Source organism: Carcharodon carcharias, chromosome 15 (genome assembly GCF_017639515.1).
Source record: "Carcharodon carcharias isolate sCarCar2 chromosome 15, sCarCar2.pri, whole genome shotgun sequence".
NCBI classification, from domain to species: Eukaryota; Metazoa; Chordata; class Chondrichthyes; order Lamniformes; family Lamnidae; genus Carcharodon; species Carcharodon carcharias.
In genome coordinates this window covers 15,938,126-15,954,880 of record NC_054481.1, presented here as the reverse complement: position 1 = coordinate 15,954,880, position 16,755 = coordinate 15,938,126, and the positions used below count along the sequence as shown (strand labels likewise).

At 41.9% G+C, this 16,755-nt stretch overlaps 1 protein-coding gene across 4 annotated transcripts in view; it reads right to left on the bottom strand.

Moving 5' to 3' along the window:
- usp7 (ubiquitin specific peptidase 7 (herpes virus-associated)) overlaps positions 1-16,755 on the bottom strand; it is an 89,244-nt gene that overhangs the window by 32,775 nt on the left and 39,714 nt on the right. For all 4 annotated transcript variants that reach the window (XM_041205914.1, XM_041205916.1, XM_041205915.1 and 1 more), the window contains exons 8-13: positions 16,231-16,285; positions 4,511-4,591; positions 4,335-4,425; positions 4,169-4,251; positions 3,221-3,330; positions 582-738 (exon numbers count right to left, since the gene is read on the bottom strand). In XM_041205914.1, the coding sequence (XP_041061848.1) occupies positions 582-738; positions 3,221-3,330; positions 4,169-4,251; positions 4,335-4,425; positions 4,511-4,591; positions 16,231-16,285 (577 nt within the window). The remainder of the gene's footprint in view (positions 1-581; positions 739-3,220; positions 3,331-4,168; positions 4,252-4,334; positions 4,426-4,510; positions 4,592-16,230; positions 16,286-16,755) is intronic.

The following is a 16,755-nucleotide window of genomic DNA, read 5'->3' as shown; positions in this document are numbered from 1 at the left end:
TGAAAAGTTAAACTCAAAGATAAAATGGAGATTAGGCATTACATTTACAAGCTTTTAAACTTTTTCCACCTACACAACTCGTAGTGCTGAAAGACGCTAATCATAGATATCTTAGCACATTATGCTATGTTAAAATTCTCAGCTATAAGAGAACTATGCAACTTGAAGAATTAACTGTTTTCATAGAATAAATGACAAGTTTTAAAATACCCTATTCACTGAGCCTTTGTTTCTGCAATTTTGCAACTAATTGACGGATGAAAATAAATTGATCTCGCTCAGAAATAAAAGTTACTAACTTTGAAGATTGATTCAGAAAATTCTAGCTGCTCAAGAGGACAGTGATAACTGTGAAATATCCAAATCTGACCCTCCCACCCACAGAAGTAAAAAATGGTGGCCCTAGTAAACTGATCAGGCCAATTATAAAATTGTAGCTAATTATTTTAAATGGATAAAGTTTTCTTCAAATTTCCACACAAACTCAATATTTTACATAATACCCGAACAGTAACTTTGGTTTGCTCATCAGTAACACACCCACCAAGTGTAGCTACTTCACCAGTGGTTTATATACTCACTTTACCATCACCCTTAGGGTTTAGGTAGACTACGTAATGTCCACCATGGTTATCTCCACTGTGCACCAACACTGCATGTAGTATGTAATTGGCAGAATCCTTGGGATCGGGTTTCTGCAGAAACTCGTCTAGGGGCAAATGCTCAGGAAATTCAAACCTTAAAAAATAAAATTAAATTGCCCTTAGAAAGTACTGAAATAGAGGAGAAAACTGAACATTTTATATTTCAGCAAGTGTCTAAAGTGTATTGGGAGTCCAAAGTTGGTTTGGGATAATTTGGGCACAATACTAATAACCTATTGCTAGTACTGCAGTTTTAATGTGTGTGTAACACGTTAACAGAAAACAGGCACAAAATACAGTGAACAGAAACAATTCTAGTAGAGCACAAACCATGCAAAGTCCCTCAAGTGATCATTTACATTAATTCTTTGGAACAATTGTGATAAAGAGTGATGCAATGAAAAGTGTTTATAATAAAATGCTAGATCAACTTGATGATAATTTGCATAGCTTTTTGAGATTGCCACTGTACCCGAACTTGTGCCTAAAGTTCCTGAACATTAAGCATCCAAAACGTTTTGTACCACAGTATATAAATTTCTTGGGGCAAGTCATAATATTAAGACAATTGGGAAGAATTCTGCTACAGGTTGACTAGTGGTAATGTTACATTCTCAAAGATGCAAATTTTTAGAAAAGCTACTTCAAACACACCAAAAAAGCACTTGTAAAGGTTGATGAGCTATAAATTTCCATTGAATGTTTTAGTGTACCTGCAAGATACAGACTCTTAAATAAAAACAAAGTAAATTAATCGTGATTTGGTACCCAGCCACAAAAAATTTATAGGTGAGTCACGGAGGGAGAAGATTTGAAAAAAACTGGATTGATATGGTGCAGAGAAGATCTATTATCTGGCTATTAGAATGTATTACAAGAACCTATTCCTATTTCTAAATGGAGAATATTTCATAAAGGATAGAAAACACTAATTTCCACATTTTACAAAAATTAGAATATTAAGGTCCACTTTGTGTGTCAAATATTACCAAATCCTACTGCTGCTTCACTGACCTAATTTGTTCCAACTGTATTTGGACAGCAGTTTTCAAATTGTATGTAGTAAAATTTCCAGCATGCTGACTGATCCCAGTTTAAAGTCATACTTGCCATTTTTAAAAAATCTTCGATTAAGCAGGGTGCTTTTCTAGACAGTTTTATCAATGTCCATAAACATATGGAACATATTAGGGGAATGAGGTGAACCGATGGTGGCAAAAATGTGAATTAAACTTCTAAATGACAAGAATATGTTGAAAATGAGTTGTGCAGTGCACGGATATGCTACATCTTGAACAATCTTCTGCCCAAAACAAAACATGCTTTCTCCAACTCATACTCTGCTCATATATTTCTCCCTTTAAATCAAAATACAGAAAGCTAGCTGATTAAGTGTGTAAAGAAACTGCACTTTTATCATATGCTCTCTGCATTTTGCTTTTACAATTAGTACCTGAAAATAAACATTACATTTTCAAAGAACACCATTGAATGTATGTGGGATGCATAGATCATAATAATTTGAACTATTAGGCACAACACATTTTTGAAACAAACATGGAATAATGAATAAACCTTTCTGAACAATAGCTAGCTTATCAGTATTTAGTGTAATGTCCTGAAGTAATGAAATAAATGCAACAATTGTCACTCATTATACCAAATAGTAGGTCCATTTCCCCCATGGAGTGCTCAAATCTCCAGTTTTTAAAAAAAAATTAGCTGTTTTTATTCTCAACATTTTCTCTTCCCTGGCCATCAATTCCTTTCTTCTATATACTACAGATTTGCAATGTGAACTTTCGTGACCCATAACATACTGAACTCACAAGAAACAAAACTTGTATCAGATGCAAAGATCCAAATCAATCAGCTTCTGCAGAGTATCACAATGAGCTGTAGATCCAATAGCATCAAAGTGGTAAACAATTTCTGGCCATATTCCTTGTGCTCTCAATCTTACTGAGCCCAACCTCTCCCAGGGTAACAAGGACAGAAATACTAGAGGGGAAATTACCCAACGTCATTCACATACCAACTTTGTGGTCAATGATGGTGTAGACTGATTGAGCTTGGGTATCAGACCTTCCACCTGCCCTCATAGCTATAGATAATAAGGAAAAACCAGGGGGCATTGACAAAACAAAAACAATGCACCAACTGTTTTGTCATCACCTGGTTACAGTGAACAATATCAAAGTTACACTAAAAAAATCTTGTGTAAAGTGGAGGCAGCAGGATCCACAGCCAATTTGGAAAATAAAATCAATTGTAACAAGGCAATTAACATCAAATCTATGATAGCTCAATTCACTGCTATTACACATTTTACCATATGCATCAGAAGACAAAACAAAGCTATAACAAAAAGAGCTAATTGACTAGTCAGTATAACTGCTTTTAACTTGCTACCATGATAATATATGGAGGCCAATTAACAAAATTAGGATTCATCATCAGAATTCAGGTTTGGATTCTGTTAGGAGGAGAGATTTTGGGTATTAAGCAGCCAAAATATGTACCTCATGCCAAGAAAAAGTCTGAGTCAATATAGGCAAAAATACAAGTCTGTTTACCTGTCATTTATCTTGATATTTTGATCAGTTTGTGGGTCATACATGAAACGCATGAGTTGAAGATGCAACACCGGTGGAAAGGTAAGAAATTTCACGCCCTTTTCTGCATCCTGTACACAACATATAAATTAGTTTATACATGGCTAAGAATCATGAGCGTACCATCAGGTATTTGATCCAGACGAGCCTGAATTTCCCCTAGTATGAGAACTGTGTGATGAAATAACTATGCAGTGCTTGAGGGCCAAGAAGAACTTAGATTTGAAAGCAGGCCAGACTCTTGTATCAGGTGTAGTTGGGAAGTTTTTCCAAATGACTACAAATCAGAGGTGCTCTGAAATGATGCCTCTGACAAGTTTTGCAATGATGGAAGAGTTAACTACTGGGACGGATGTTGATTAGATTTTAAAGGCAGGAGAGCTAGTGCCTTCTAGGCCACTGGTGATCCCATGTATTACCTATTTGGTAATCCTTAATGTCCCTACAGTAAAACACGATCAACAACATCAAAAGGCAGGGGAGAGGGGATCAGATAACAAGATGCAATAAGATGCCAACTTTGCTATGATTTTATGTAATGAAACGCTGAAATGCCAACTAACCCACACATGAGAAATCTCAAAAAAAATTACTGCAATTAACACATCCATTTGGAACCTCAGCATGAAACCTGAAATAATTCTCAGAAATCTTAAGCCCTGAATGTGCTTTTAAAAAAAAAATTGGCAGGGGGAAAAGAAAAATCTGTTTTTAATAAAATAATTTCTGAACCATTTAATGCAGCAAAACTTATCCACATTAGCTGGAATTCACATTTCAATCTGACTGGTTTCTCTCTACACTTTAGCTATATTATAATCTACTGGCCATTGCTAAATTGTTAATCAGAATATCAGTTTTATGTAAATTTTTAACATTTCCTGATAGTGTATATTGTCAGAAATATACCTGTAAACCATGCTCGCCAGCATCATATTTGTTGTCCCCATCCAGTTGCTCCACTGCTACATAATCTTTGAAAGACTCAAATACTGCAGAACAAACAAAAGCCAGAAACTGTTAATTTGCTGCAATTCTGAACGTATAGATCAAATATGTATATAGTTATACTTACTGTTCTTCTTTCCCTTTATGCTGAGTTGAATATCATAATAATCTTCTATTCTCTCAGATCGATACTCCACATGTTTGCATTGAATATATGACTTTAAAAACAAAAGGGAAAATGTTAACTGATGTAAGAGTAGCAAAATGTCTTTAAACTGCATGACGGTGTAATTAGTTACTTACCACCATCTTTCCCCTGAACAATTTTGGAATTGTGCCCTCTACACAGGTTCCTTTCATTTTATTCTCAACGTTATCTAGTAGCTGGGAAAAAAAGTTGAAGAACTCTACTGTCAGATCAATTAACAATTACTGCAAAACTTTCCAGCTTGATGCTTCTTAACAATACAGATAAGAAAAATCTAAAATGCTCTTTCCAGAACTTGGAACAGTTTTACAAATCCTTGCTGCAAGCAGTGTGTCTTGTTACCAGTAGTGCATATCAAATGTGAGCATGTGCTCACTGGATACGGTGTATTCAAATACAGCTAAGTGCTACTGGCAGGTGAAGCTTTCCACAAACAGTGCTGACTTGTAAAATTACATTTTACACAAGTGATCGTTGACACTGGCAGTGGAGCTGTTCAGTTCGAAAAGGTTAAAAAACATCAGATTAGCAGCCATATAGAACTTCGCTGTCAACTTAGTGTCACAATCTAAAGCAGGCTTGTCCAAACCCCGGCTCACAAGCCAACCCCTGAAGCCTCTGCAACCGGATGTATGGACACAGTTCAAACTATGGTAACTTGAATGAAAGATCTGCACGGACCTGCTCCTCCAATCACAGGCCAATTCCCTCCCGCGTTTGCAGCCAAGAGGCTCTCCAGCAAGCCTACAAGCAGCAAATTCGGGAGAGAACCAGTCTCCGATTGGACAAGGAGCAAGTAGTGTGAAGGTAAGTGGCGGCTCATTTGTTTTAAGTGTGCGCTCTCTCTCGCCCTCCTGAGCAGGTGCCGACCCCTGAAGGAGCACAGAGCCAAGATGGTGCAGGGAGCGGGGAGGCCACAAGGAAAATTAGAGCGAAATGGAAGCAACAAGTGTTCGACAATCGGGACAGCAGGGGCAGGCGAAGAGTGGAAGGGGTGCGTGTGTATGGCTGACTCAGGGTTTTTGCCCTCACACTCAAAATCACCCAGAGACTGGGAGTGAGCCAGACAAACACCCTGCCTTTCTTACCGACTCCCACAGCGACCTCAACGACAGCTCCTCACACCTCGCTTCCTGTAAGGACTCCATCTCATTCTCTCAGTTCCTTCGCCTCCGTCGCATTTGTCCTGATGATGCTACCTTCAAAAACAGTTCCTCTGACATGTCCTCCTTCTTCCTTAACCGAGGTTTTCCACCCACGGTCGTTGACAGGGCCCTCAACTGTGTCCGGCCCATCTCCCGCGCATCCGCCTTCACGCCTTCTCCCTCCCAGAAACATGATAGGGTCCCCCTTGTCCTCACTTAACACCCCACCAGCCTCCGCATTCAAAGGATTAGCCTCCGCCATTTCCACCAACTCCAGTATGATGCCACCACTAAACACATCTTCCCTTCACCCCCCCAGCGGCATTCCATAGGGATCGTTCCCTCTGGGACACCCTGGTCCACTCCTCCATCACCCCCTACTCCTCAACCCCCTCCTATGGCACCTCCCCATGCATACACAAAAGATGCAACACCTGCCCCTTCACTTCCTCTCTCCTCACCGTCCAAGGGCCCAAACACTCCTTTCAAGTGAAGCAGCATTTCACTTGCATTTCCCCCAACTTAGTCTACTACATTCGTTGCTCCCAATATGGTCTCCTCTACATTGGAGAGACCAAACGCAAACTGGGCGACCGCTTTGCACAACACCTGTGGTCTGTCCGCAAGAATGACCCAAACCTCCCTGTCGCTTGCCATTTTAACACTCCACCCTGCTCTCTTGCCCACATGTCTGTCCTTGGCTTGCTGCATTGTTCCAGTGAAGCTCAACGCAAACTGGAGGAACAGCACCTCATCTTCCGACTAGGCACTTTACAGCCTTCCGGACTGAATATTGAATTCAACAACTTTAGGTCTTGAACTCCCTCCTCCATCCCCACCCCCTTTCCGTTTCTTCCCCCTTCCTTTTGTTTTTTTCCAATAATTTATATAGATTTTTCTTTTCCCATCTATTTCCATTATTTTTAAATCTATACCTTTTATGCCCTGTTAGTCTTATTTCACCCCATCCCCACTAGAGCTGTACCTTGTGTCCTGCCATCCATTCTTAATTAGCACATTCTTTTAGATAATATCACCACCTTCAACACCTTTGTTCTTTTATCTGTGACATCTTTTGATTATCTGCTCCTATCACTGCTTGCTTGTCCCTACAACCACCACCCCCCCCTCCCCACCTTAAATTTCACCCCGCTCCTAATTTTACTCAGTTCTGTCGAAGGGTCATGAGGACTCGAAACGCCTACTTTGTTCTTCTCCGCCGATGCTGCCAGACCTGCTGAGTTTTCCCAGGTAATTCTGTTTTTGTTTTGGATTTCTAGCATCCGCAGTTTTTTGTTTTTATCTGTGTTTAATTGACTGCCACATCTCTTCAAGAAATGCCTACCTTGAAGAAGTACTGCTCTTCTCTTCGACAGGATTTCCGTATCTCTCCTTTGCCTTGTTCACCTTCATTGCTTTCCATTTCTCTCCTGTGTTTGACCAGGCGTTTACTAAAACCCGCTTTCACAGCCATATCTCCTTTCTCAGTGACTGTCTCCGTCTTAACGCACGTGGATTTCAGCTGAAATTCCATCCCTCATGTTTCGAACCCACCAGGATGGCAGGTATCTCCGGGACATAAAACGTTTCTCGGACTGCTGTTCCCGTCGCATTCTGAGATCCACACTCAGTGCCATGCACCGCCATATGAACACACTCGACCTCTCCCTCCAGCAGCACTGCTGCACCCTTTTTCAAAGCTGCGCATGCCCCCAGTTTCATTTTAGGCTTCATCTCATCCGATGCCTCAACAAGAAACTTTTTCTCTTTCTTTCAAGTGCTAAGGAACGCAAGCTCCAACAACTCATTGACACCAACACCCATCTAGGACCCTCCACCCCTGCCTGTCTTCCAACCCCAGCACCGGCCGTGTATTCATTATACCCCCTGACCTGCCCCTCTCCAACGCTTAAAGTTCAGTGCTCAGCAAAGGACTTAGTTTCATACCCTTACGCCCTCATCTCAATGAATTTCGGGCTCGGCACGATGCTGAACTCTTCTTCCACCGCCTTCGTCTCCGTGCTCACTTCTTTGGGCAGGTGTCCTCACCCCGTTCAACAGATCCTTTTACCCACCTCCAATATTCTCCCTCCACCTGGACCCCTCCCTCTGGATTCTTACCTGCTCTTGATCTTTTCATTGAGAACTGTTGGCGTGACATTAGTCGTCTCAATTTCTCTGCTCCTCTCACCCATTCTAATCTCCCTCTCTCTCTCTGAACTTACTGCACTCCGTTCTCTCAGGTCCAACCCTAACATTATCATCAAACCCACTGACAAGGGTGGTGGTGTTGTTGTCTGGCGCACTGACCTCTACCTCGCGGAGGCTGAGCGTCAACTCGCAGACACTTCCTTCTACCTCTCCCTGGACCATGGTCACACCACTGAACATCAAGCCATTGTTTCCAGGACTGTCACTGACCTCATCTCCTCTGGAGATCTTCTTCCACAGCTTCCAACCTGATAGTCGCCCAACCTCGGACGGCCCGCTTCTATCTCCTATCCAAAATCCACAAACAGGACTGTCCCGGCAGACTGATCTCGTCAGCCTGTTCCTACCCCACGGAACTCATTTCTCGTTATCTTGACTCTCTTCTCTCTCGCCTCGTCCAGTACCTTCCCACCTACATCTGTGATTCCTCTAACACCTTACGTCACATCAACAATTTCCAGTTCCCTGGCCCCAACCACCTCCTCTTCACTATTGACGTCCAATCCCTCTACACCTCCATCCCCGACCAGGATGGTCTGAGGGCCCTTAGCTTCTTGCTCGAACAGAGGCCCGAACAATCCCCATCCACCACTACTCTCCTCTGTCTGGCTGAACTTGTTCTCACACTGAATAATTTCTCCTTTAACTCCTCTCACTTGCTCCAAATAAAAGGTGTGGCTATGGGTACCCACATGAGCCCCAGCTATGCCTGTCTCTTTATGGGGTATGTGGAACATTCCTTGTTCCAGTCCTACTCCAGCCCTCTCGCACAACTCTTTCTCCGGTACATCGATGATTAATTCGGTGCCGCTTCATGCTCTCGTCGGGACTTGGAAAAATTTATTAATTTTGTTTCCAATCTCCACCCCTCCATCATTTTCACATGGTCCATCTCTGATACTTCGCTTCCCTTCCTTGAGCTCTGTCTCAATCTCTGGTGATAGACTGTCCACCAATATCCATTACAGGCCTACTGACTCCCACAGCTACCTCGACTACAGCTCCTCACACCCCATTTCCTGTAAGGACTCCATCTCATTCTCTCAGTTCCTTCGCCTCCGTTGCATTTGTCCTGATGATGCTACCTTCAAAAACAGTTCCTCTGACATGTCCTCCTTCTTCCTTAATCGAGGTTTTCCACCCATGGTCATTGACAAGGCCCTCAACTATGACCGGCCCATCTCCCGTGTATCCGCCCTCAAGCCTTCTCCTCCCTCCCAGAAACATGATAGGGTCCCCCTTGTCCTCACTTAACACCCCACCAGCCTCCGCATTCAAAGGATTATCCTCTGCCATTTCCACCAACTCCAGTATGATGCCACCACTAAACACATCTTCCCTTCACCCCCCCGGCGGCATTCCGTAGGGATCGTTCCCTCCGGGACACCCTGGTCCACTCCTCCATCACCCCCTACTCCTCAACCCCCACCTATGGCACCTCCCCATGCATACACAAAAGATGCAACACCTGCCCCTTCATTTCCTCTCTCTTCACCGTCCAAGGGCCCAAACACTCCTTTCAAGTGAAGCAGCATTTCACTTGCATTTCCCCCAACTTAGTCTACTACATTCGTTGCTCCCAATACGGTCTCCTCTACATTGGAGGACCAAACGCAAACTGGGCGACCGCTTTGCACAACACCTGTGGTCTGCCCGCAAGAATGACCCAAACCTCCCTGTCGCTTGCCATTTTAACACTCCACCCTGCTCTCTTGCCCACATGTCTGTCCTTGGCTTGCTGCATTGTTCCAGTGAAGCTCAACGCAAACTGGAGGAACAGCACCTCATCTTCCGACTAGGCACTTTACAGCCTTCCGGACTGAATATTGAATTCAACAACTTTAGATCTTGAACTCCCTCCTCCATCCCCAGCCCTTTTCCGTTTCTTCCCCCTCTCTTTTGATTTTCCAATAATTTATATAGATTTTTCTTTTCCCACCTATTTCCATTATTTTAAAATCTATATCTTTTATGCCGTTAGTCTTATTTCACCCCACCCCCACTAGAGCTGTACCTTGTGTCCTGCCATCCATTCTTAGTTAGCACATTCTTTTAGATAATATCACCACCATCAACATCTTTTTGTTCTTTTATCTGTGACATCTTTTGATTATTTGCTCCTATCACTGCTTGCTTATCCCTACAACCACCCCCTCCCACTTCTCTCCCCCCACCTTAAATCAGCTTATATTTCACCCCGCTCCTAATTTTACTCAGTTCTGTTGAAGGGTCATGAGGACTCGAAACGTCAACTTTGTACTTCTCCGCGGATGCTGCCAGACCTGAGTTTTTCCAGGTAATTTTGTTTTTGTTTCAGATTTCTAGCATCCGCAGTTTTTTGTTTTTAACCCTGCCTTTATTGCCCTCCTTCCCCAAAAAACTACCCACAAAGCAGGTCAGGAGAAGAGGAAAACTCAGGCTGAAAGGCAAGCTGCTTCCGACCCCCACTTTCGTATGGATTCTGCTGAGGCGAGCCCGGAGTGTGTGCCCCAGAGGCGGATGCAAGATCAGTGTCTGTCAAACCCAACTCCTTAGCACGAACCTGGTCTCCACCCTTCCCAGGTGAGTGTGGCGCAGATTCTGCCTCCCTCAAACTCTGCCTTAAGTAAAAAGGCAAAATGTTTTATTTGTGAACTTCTGGGCACATTTTAGTAGGCATTTTTATTAAATATTCCTTTTGATATTTATTGCGTTGATATTGATATTTTTGAACTTCATGTTTAGTGTTGTGTGAAACCTTATCTGACCAAAATTTGATTATCAGCCCCTTGGGTGTGAAATATATTGAAATGTGGTACCACCGCACCCCCCCAACCTCCCCGCCCCACCCGAAAAAGTTGGACAAGCCTGATCTAAAAGGCTTTTGGGGACCATTTAACTGCTGCAGTAGCTAGTTTTTACACTAGCAGTCCTCAGCAAGCAAACAGGCCTGCAACTGATAAAAGAAAACAGGCATACGTAATTTCAATTTACTGCATGGTTCAAGTGCTTCCATTATTTGCTGATAGCCCTTCTACCACCACGTGGAATGTTCCAAGCCTATTTCAACATATCAGCTCTAATAACGTCATATCCAGTTTAAATATTTCTAAAATATCAACACAAAACCTTGGCTGCTAATAGTTCCTTGATTTCGAAGTTGAAAGTACATCATTGGAACATTCAATAAGTCAACAATCTCAATGATAATTTCTTCACTAGATATCAAGCAACCCAGTGGTACAGAACTATACCTTCATTATCTGAGGACAGAGTGACAGAAACAAAGAAAAATTTATACTTTGCACAACCTCATTCCTGAATGTGGCACCTAGTAGGATAGTAACCGAGATAGGATGCCAAATATTTAACAGGGTGGCTGGGAATGGATTTCAATTCATTTATAATATCATTAAGTTTGTTCAACTCCAAAACTCTAAATGAAGTGACATAGGTATTGCTCAAAAGCGACATGCTATCGAAGCTTTTTGTCTTGCACTCATCAGAACAGCTAAACAAGGTAAACCAACAGTAAAGGGAACAGTAATTTACACTGCATGAGAAAAGCGACTTAATTTAGAATACACACACAGCTGTCTGCTTCTGAAACCCAACTTCCTGTTTGAAAGAACAAAAGGTTCCTTTCTTCCTTATTCTACACCAGGAGGCAATACATCCAGGACTTAGCAGACCCTGTCAGGTTTTTTTTATATAACACTTCTTTTTAACTAAAGTACCCTTTCACAAAAATAGATAAAAGTTAAACACAAATATCACATCTCCCCCTTTAGCCAGGAACAAATCGGTCAGGGGGTTTGCAGATTTGCTTTGGTCTAGAGAGGAGTGTTGGCTTAGGTATCCTCAGTTTGTTTGCTTAGAAATAGAAGGTTCTGCTGTTCCACTTGTTTCTGTTCAGGTTCAACAGCTAGAGGTGCTACAGGTTTGTCAGTTGAATCAAGTCAGGTTTCACCAACTGCAGATGTTTTCCAGAAATCTTCCACTGTGACTGGCGATACCTGGCAATTTGGTTCCTTGTATTTGGCCTCTCAAATCTGGTCAGTGTATCTCTGCCAGGTTCCACAAGAAGATTCAACATCCTAGGTCAGTGGTCCTAAACATAATTCTTCCCAGGAGCCACTCTGGTGTCCCACAGTAATTTCAGACCCAAACGGACTGATCCAGATTAAACTCACGAGCTGGTTTACTTGTGCCACGTGACCTTTTCTGATCAAGCTGCCTTGAACCAATCTTTCCTTTCAAATCAGACAACAGCAAATTCACTCTGGTACACAGTCATCTTCCAAACATCAGCTCAGCAGGATATATGCCTGTTGCTGAATGTGGAGTGTTGTGATACATCAAAAAATTCTTCAGCTTCAACTTCAACTTCCAATCTGTTTGCATTCTTCCCTTCAATATGGCCATTCTGAATGTCTGTACAAAGTGTTCCGCTTCACCATTTGAGAACGGATAGTTAGGCAAATTGAGAATCTGCTTGATCCCATTGTTTGTCAGGAATGTTTAAAATTTACATGATGTAAACTGTGTGCCATTGTCAGACATCATCTGCTCCGGCAACCCAAAAGTAGTGAAAGCATTCTGAAGAGCATCAATGGTCTTTGCTGAAGTAGTCCACTTCATGGCAATAACAAGGCCACTTTGTGGTGGATGCCCACTCAATCAGAAACATATGCCCGAAGTTGTCCGGCAAAGTCCACATGAAGTCTCTGCCATGGTTGGCCAGGCTGAGCCCACAGATGTAATGGGGTGGTGCAGGAGAAGACTTTGTTTCTTGGCATGGAGGGCAATCATTGACCATGTCTTTGATGTCTTTATCCAGGTGTGGCCAGCATGCATGTAGACGAGCTAATGCTTTCATTTTGAACATTCCCATGTGACTGAGGTGAAGTTCTTTTAACACTCATGTTTGGACTTTTGGAGGAACAAAAACTGATTCCTCATAAACAACCGCCTTGCAGAGTCAGCTCAAATCTATGCATATAAGGTTTAAGCTCAGTGGTCGCTTCGTGAGATACACACCAACCGTTGTGTGTACTGGTAAACTTTGGGGAGCACAGCATCCCTCAGCATTTTAAGTCGAATTTGATTCGCTTTAACAGGTACCATGCCTATCTGGTTCAGATCAAAAGCAGTGACTTCACTTCAGGCTGTGGAGCTGTGGTGTAGCAGAAGTTCTGGGAAGTGCGTCAGCATTTCCATGATTCTCAGTAGACCAAAATGTAACTTTGTACTGGTAAGCAGATAAGATCAGACAAGATGAATTTATACCCATACAAATATCGGTGGAACTTCTCGACTCCATAGGTTAGTCCAAGAGCTTCCTTCTCAATTCGGGCATAATTTTGTTCTCTAAATGCATTGGGAGGTTTTTCCCAGTGATGAGCATATTACACCAGGGAGGCCCTGCAGTATTTTGTCCATGGCTTGCTGGAATAAGGCTGGTGATGGTGCAATTCCAAATGGTAGTCATTTGTGTTGATATAGACCTGTGTGTGCTGATTGTTGTATACTTCCTGGAATCTTCACTCAGCTGCATTTGCAAAAATGCCTGCGATAGGTCAAGCTTTGTGAATAATTCACTTCCATTCAGATAGCGAACAGGTCCTCAATTTTCAGTAGTGGGTGCTGATGCACTTCCAAGAAAGGATTATTGGTGATTTTATAGTTGCATATTCTGATAGTCCGTCATCCTTCACTACAGGGACTATTGGAGCTGCCCTCTGCACAATCAACTAATCCCTGCTCGATTTTGTCACATTGAATAGGGAAGTGAACGTGGTTTGAAGAACCTTGGAGAAGCTTCTGTCTTCACAGCAAGGTTGGCTTCAATGTCTTTACTAACTCCAAGGCCTTCTTTGAAGACATCAGTAGCTTGTCTAACAAGGACTGCAACATGGGGTTGCAATGCACCTTATTTTATTTTATTCTAGTCCAGCCAAATTTCTTTTAGCCAGTTCCTGCCCATAAGCAATGGACTGTCCCCTTTCACAATGCTAAGTGGCAACCTTGCTATTTAATCTCCATACTTAGCTTGAACGGATATTTTTCCAAGTATATTCACAGGCTCACCAGTGTAGGTGCTAAGCTGGAGGAGGGTTTTCTCCAATGGACATTTGTTGAAACTTTCCTCCCATGTCCTCTCTGAAGCAATAGGAACAGATGCTCCAGTGTCAACCTCATTTCAACCATTTTACCATTTAAGGCAATGCCAACTTGTAGTCCTTCATCTAGTTTCAGATCAAACGGAATGCAATACAATTGCTCTTCTGCATTGTCACTGTGTTTCACTCTGTCTCATCTGAACTCGCATTACCTTTGTATTTTGTTTCCATGTAATGCATCTTTTTAAACTGTTTATTTTCAAGCACCATTTGTCTATGTGCTCCTAATAATGCCCTTTTCTTGGAGGTATTGCTTTACTATGACCAGCCTTTGATCTACATGCACGCTGTATGTGTCCTTTTTATCCCCAAAGTCGCGATAATTAGCAGTTTTCCACTTACAGGCTTCTGCATTATGCCCTTTTCCATTACAGTGGTAACATGTTTGAAAGTGAGTATACCCTGACTTTACTATGTTAACTTCAGCATTGTTAGAATGCGCTTTCAAATCTCCAGCTTGTTTTTCTGCTATTTCTATGCCTTGCGCCATTTTGAACGTTTTCTTCAGTATCAACTCTTGCATGCTAACAATCTACACTGAATTCTTTCATTCCTTAGACCACAAACCAAGCGACAATGCAACACTTTTTCCAGGTAACCTTTAAAATCACAATGTTGCGCTAATTTTCTCAACTCAGCCAGGAATTGGGAAACTGACTCACTCTCATGCTGCTCTCTTCGGTGAAACTTGAATTTCTTGGCAATAATTGCTGGTCTGGAATCGAAGTGCTTTTTCAAAATCTCCACAAGCACTTTAAAGTTTTTATCTGCTGGCTTGTCAGGGACAATGAGATTTCTCAGTAGACTGAAATTTTTCATTCCCTTGACTGTAAGAAACACTGAGGACTGCTTTCCTGCTTCAATCTCAGTTGTAATGATAAACTGTTCAATTTGCTTGACAAACTACAAAGTCCATAGTAGCTGGATCAAAAGCCCCTAAAGCCCTTAAGAATGATGATCCCATCCTTGTCACCATTTGAAGTGTTTTGTCACTTCTTAACAATTTAGAATACACACACAGCTATCTGCTTCTGAACTTCAACATCCTGTTTGAAAGAATAGAAGGTTTCTTTATTCCTTATTCTACGCCAGAAGGCAAAACATCCAGGAGTTAGCACACCATATTGTCAAGCTTTTCATATAACACTTTTTAACTAAAATGTCCTTTTACAAAAAAGGATAAACATTAAACACAACAAAGAGTGCTGATTGGACTCACTGGTAGAGATATTGCCATGGAAAATGCAGCAGAGAACCGTTAACTGTCAAGCTTTACCAGAATCAACCTACCTGGTGTGAATTTGCAACAAAAGCTGGGCACTTAACGGTTCTCTGCTGCATTCTCCATGGCAATGCCTCTACCAGAGTCCAGTTGCCAACTAACCAACATACTCTTCTCATGCAGTGTAAATTGTTGGTCCCTTTACTATTGGTTTATTTTGTGATATATCCTGATGAGTGCAAGAAGAAAAGCTTTGATGGCACATCTCTTTTTCTCAGCAATACTCAACTTCTGTACCACCAAACGACTATTTGACTTGGGCATCACAAGAAGGATTGGCTGTTCACAAATTATAAGACTTGATACAAGTCAATGCAACATTAACTATGAAGACAGTTCAAAATTTTAGATTGGGCATCCCAAATGTTAACCTCGATCGAATCCTACAAGAGATGTATTATCTAAAGTGCAGTTTCTAAATATGCCAAGTAAAATTAGTCTGAGGGGTAATTTTGCTGAGCAGGGAGATATGCTGCTGAAGCCTTTCGTTTAGGACAAATGCAAGAATGCCAAATTTCAAACAATCAACAATTTAAACTGGAAGAGAAAAGTGTGCTAATTGGTTGGCAAGTCAACTGAGGCTGAGGCAAGGGGATGGAGAAAGCAAAAAAGGGAACTACAAGCGCCCGGGTAATTTTTTTAAGAAGTGCAAGGCTTGAAAATATTCCTTTTGTCTGCAGAGAATGGTCCCTGCATATAAGGGGTAATTATTATGGTATCCTATATTAAGGAAATTGGGTCTAGAGGCTAAGATGGCCTGGTTTGTACATTTCTGATGGTGCAGAGCACTCTTTCATCCCCTTCCTTGTCCCCAGACCCAGCATGGAGTTTTCACACACAAGAACTCAAGTTTTATGCACAATTAGTTTAAGTCGTGCTTGAAATCAGGAATAGCTTAGTTTTTTTTTTAAAACACTATCCAAGAGAGAGATTTTTGAATTTGGCACCATAATCAAGCTTGGCAGTGCTGTAAGATTAGCCAAATGCAAATCAATTAATACAGGAAAAATACTTACCACCCTGCACAGTTCCTGAACATCATGCTGCATAAAACTATCTAGTGTTTCCCACCTAAACAAGAAAAATAATCAAGCTTTTATTTTCAGGGTAACACTGACCAATAATTATGAAATGTAATCATCTAATGTTTTGCAAGTTATGGCGTAACTAACCAGATAAACAGAGGGTACAGATTCTGCATACACTTATGCTAATTGTGAAGAGTCAATAACAAAATAAACAATACAAACATGGATCCCCTCCAATGTTCCCACAAAGCTGTGGGGTGCGCTCCAGCCTGAATGGTATCATGCAGGCCTTATTCTCAGAAAAACAACATATGCGTAGCTGCGCAAAAAACTTAAAGGGGCTGTGCACTTCAAAACCAGGCTGCACACAGCCACTAAATTTTAAAAGGAACATTGACTCCCTGCCCACTTGCAATTATCCACATCTTCCTCACTCACTGATTGAAGTACAGTCTATAGACAGGGAACAGATTACTCACTCAAGTTTGCACAATGCTTTTTGACATGAGCAAG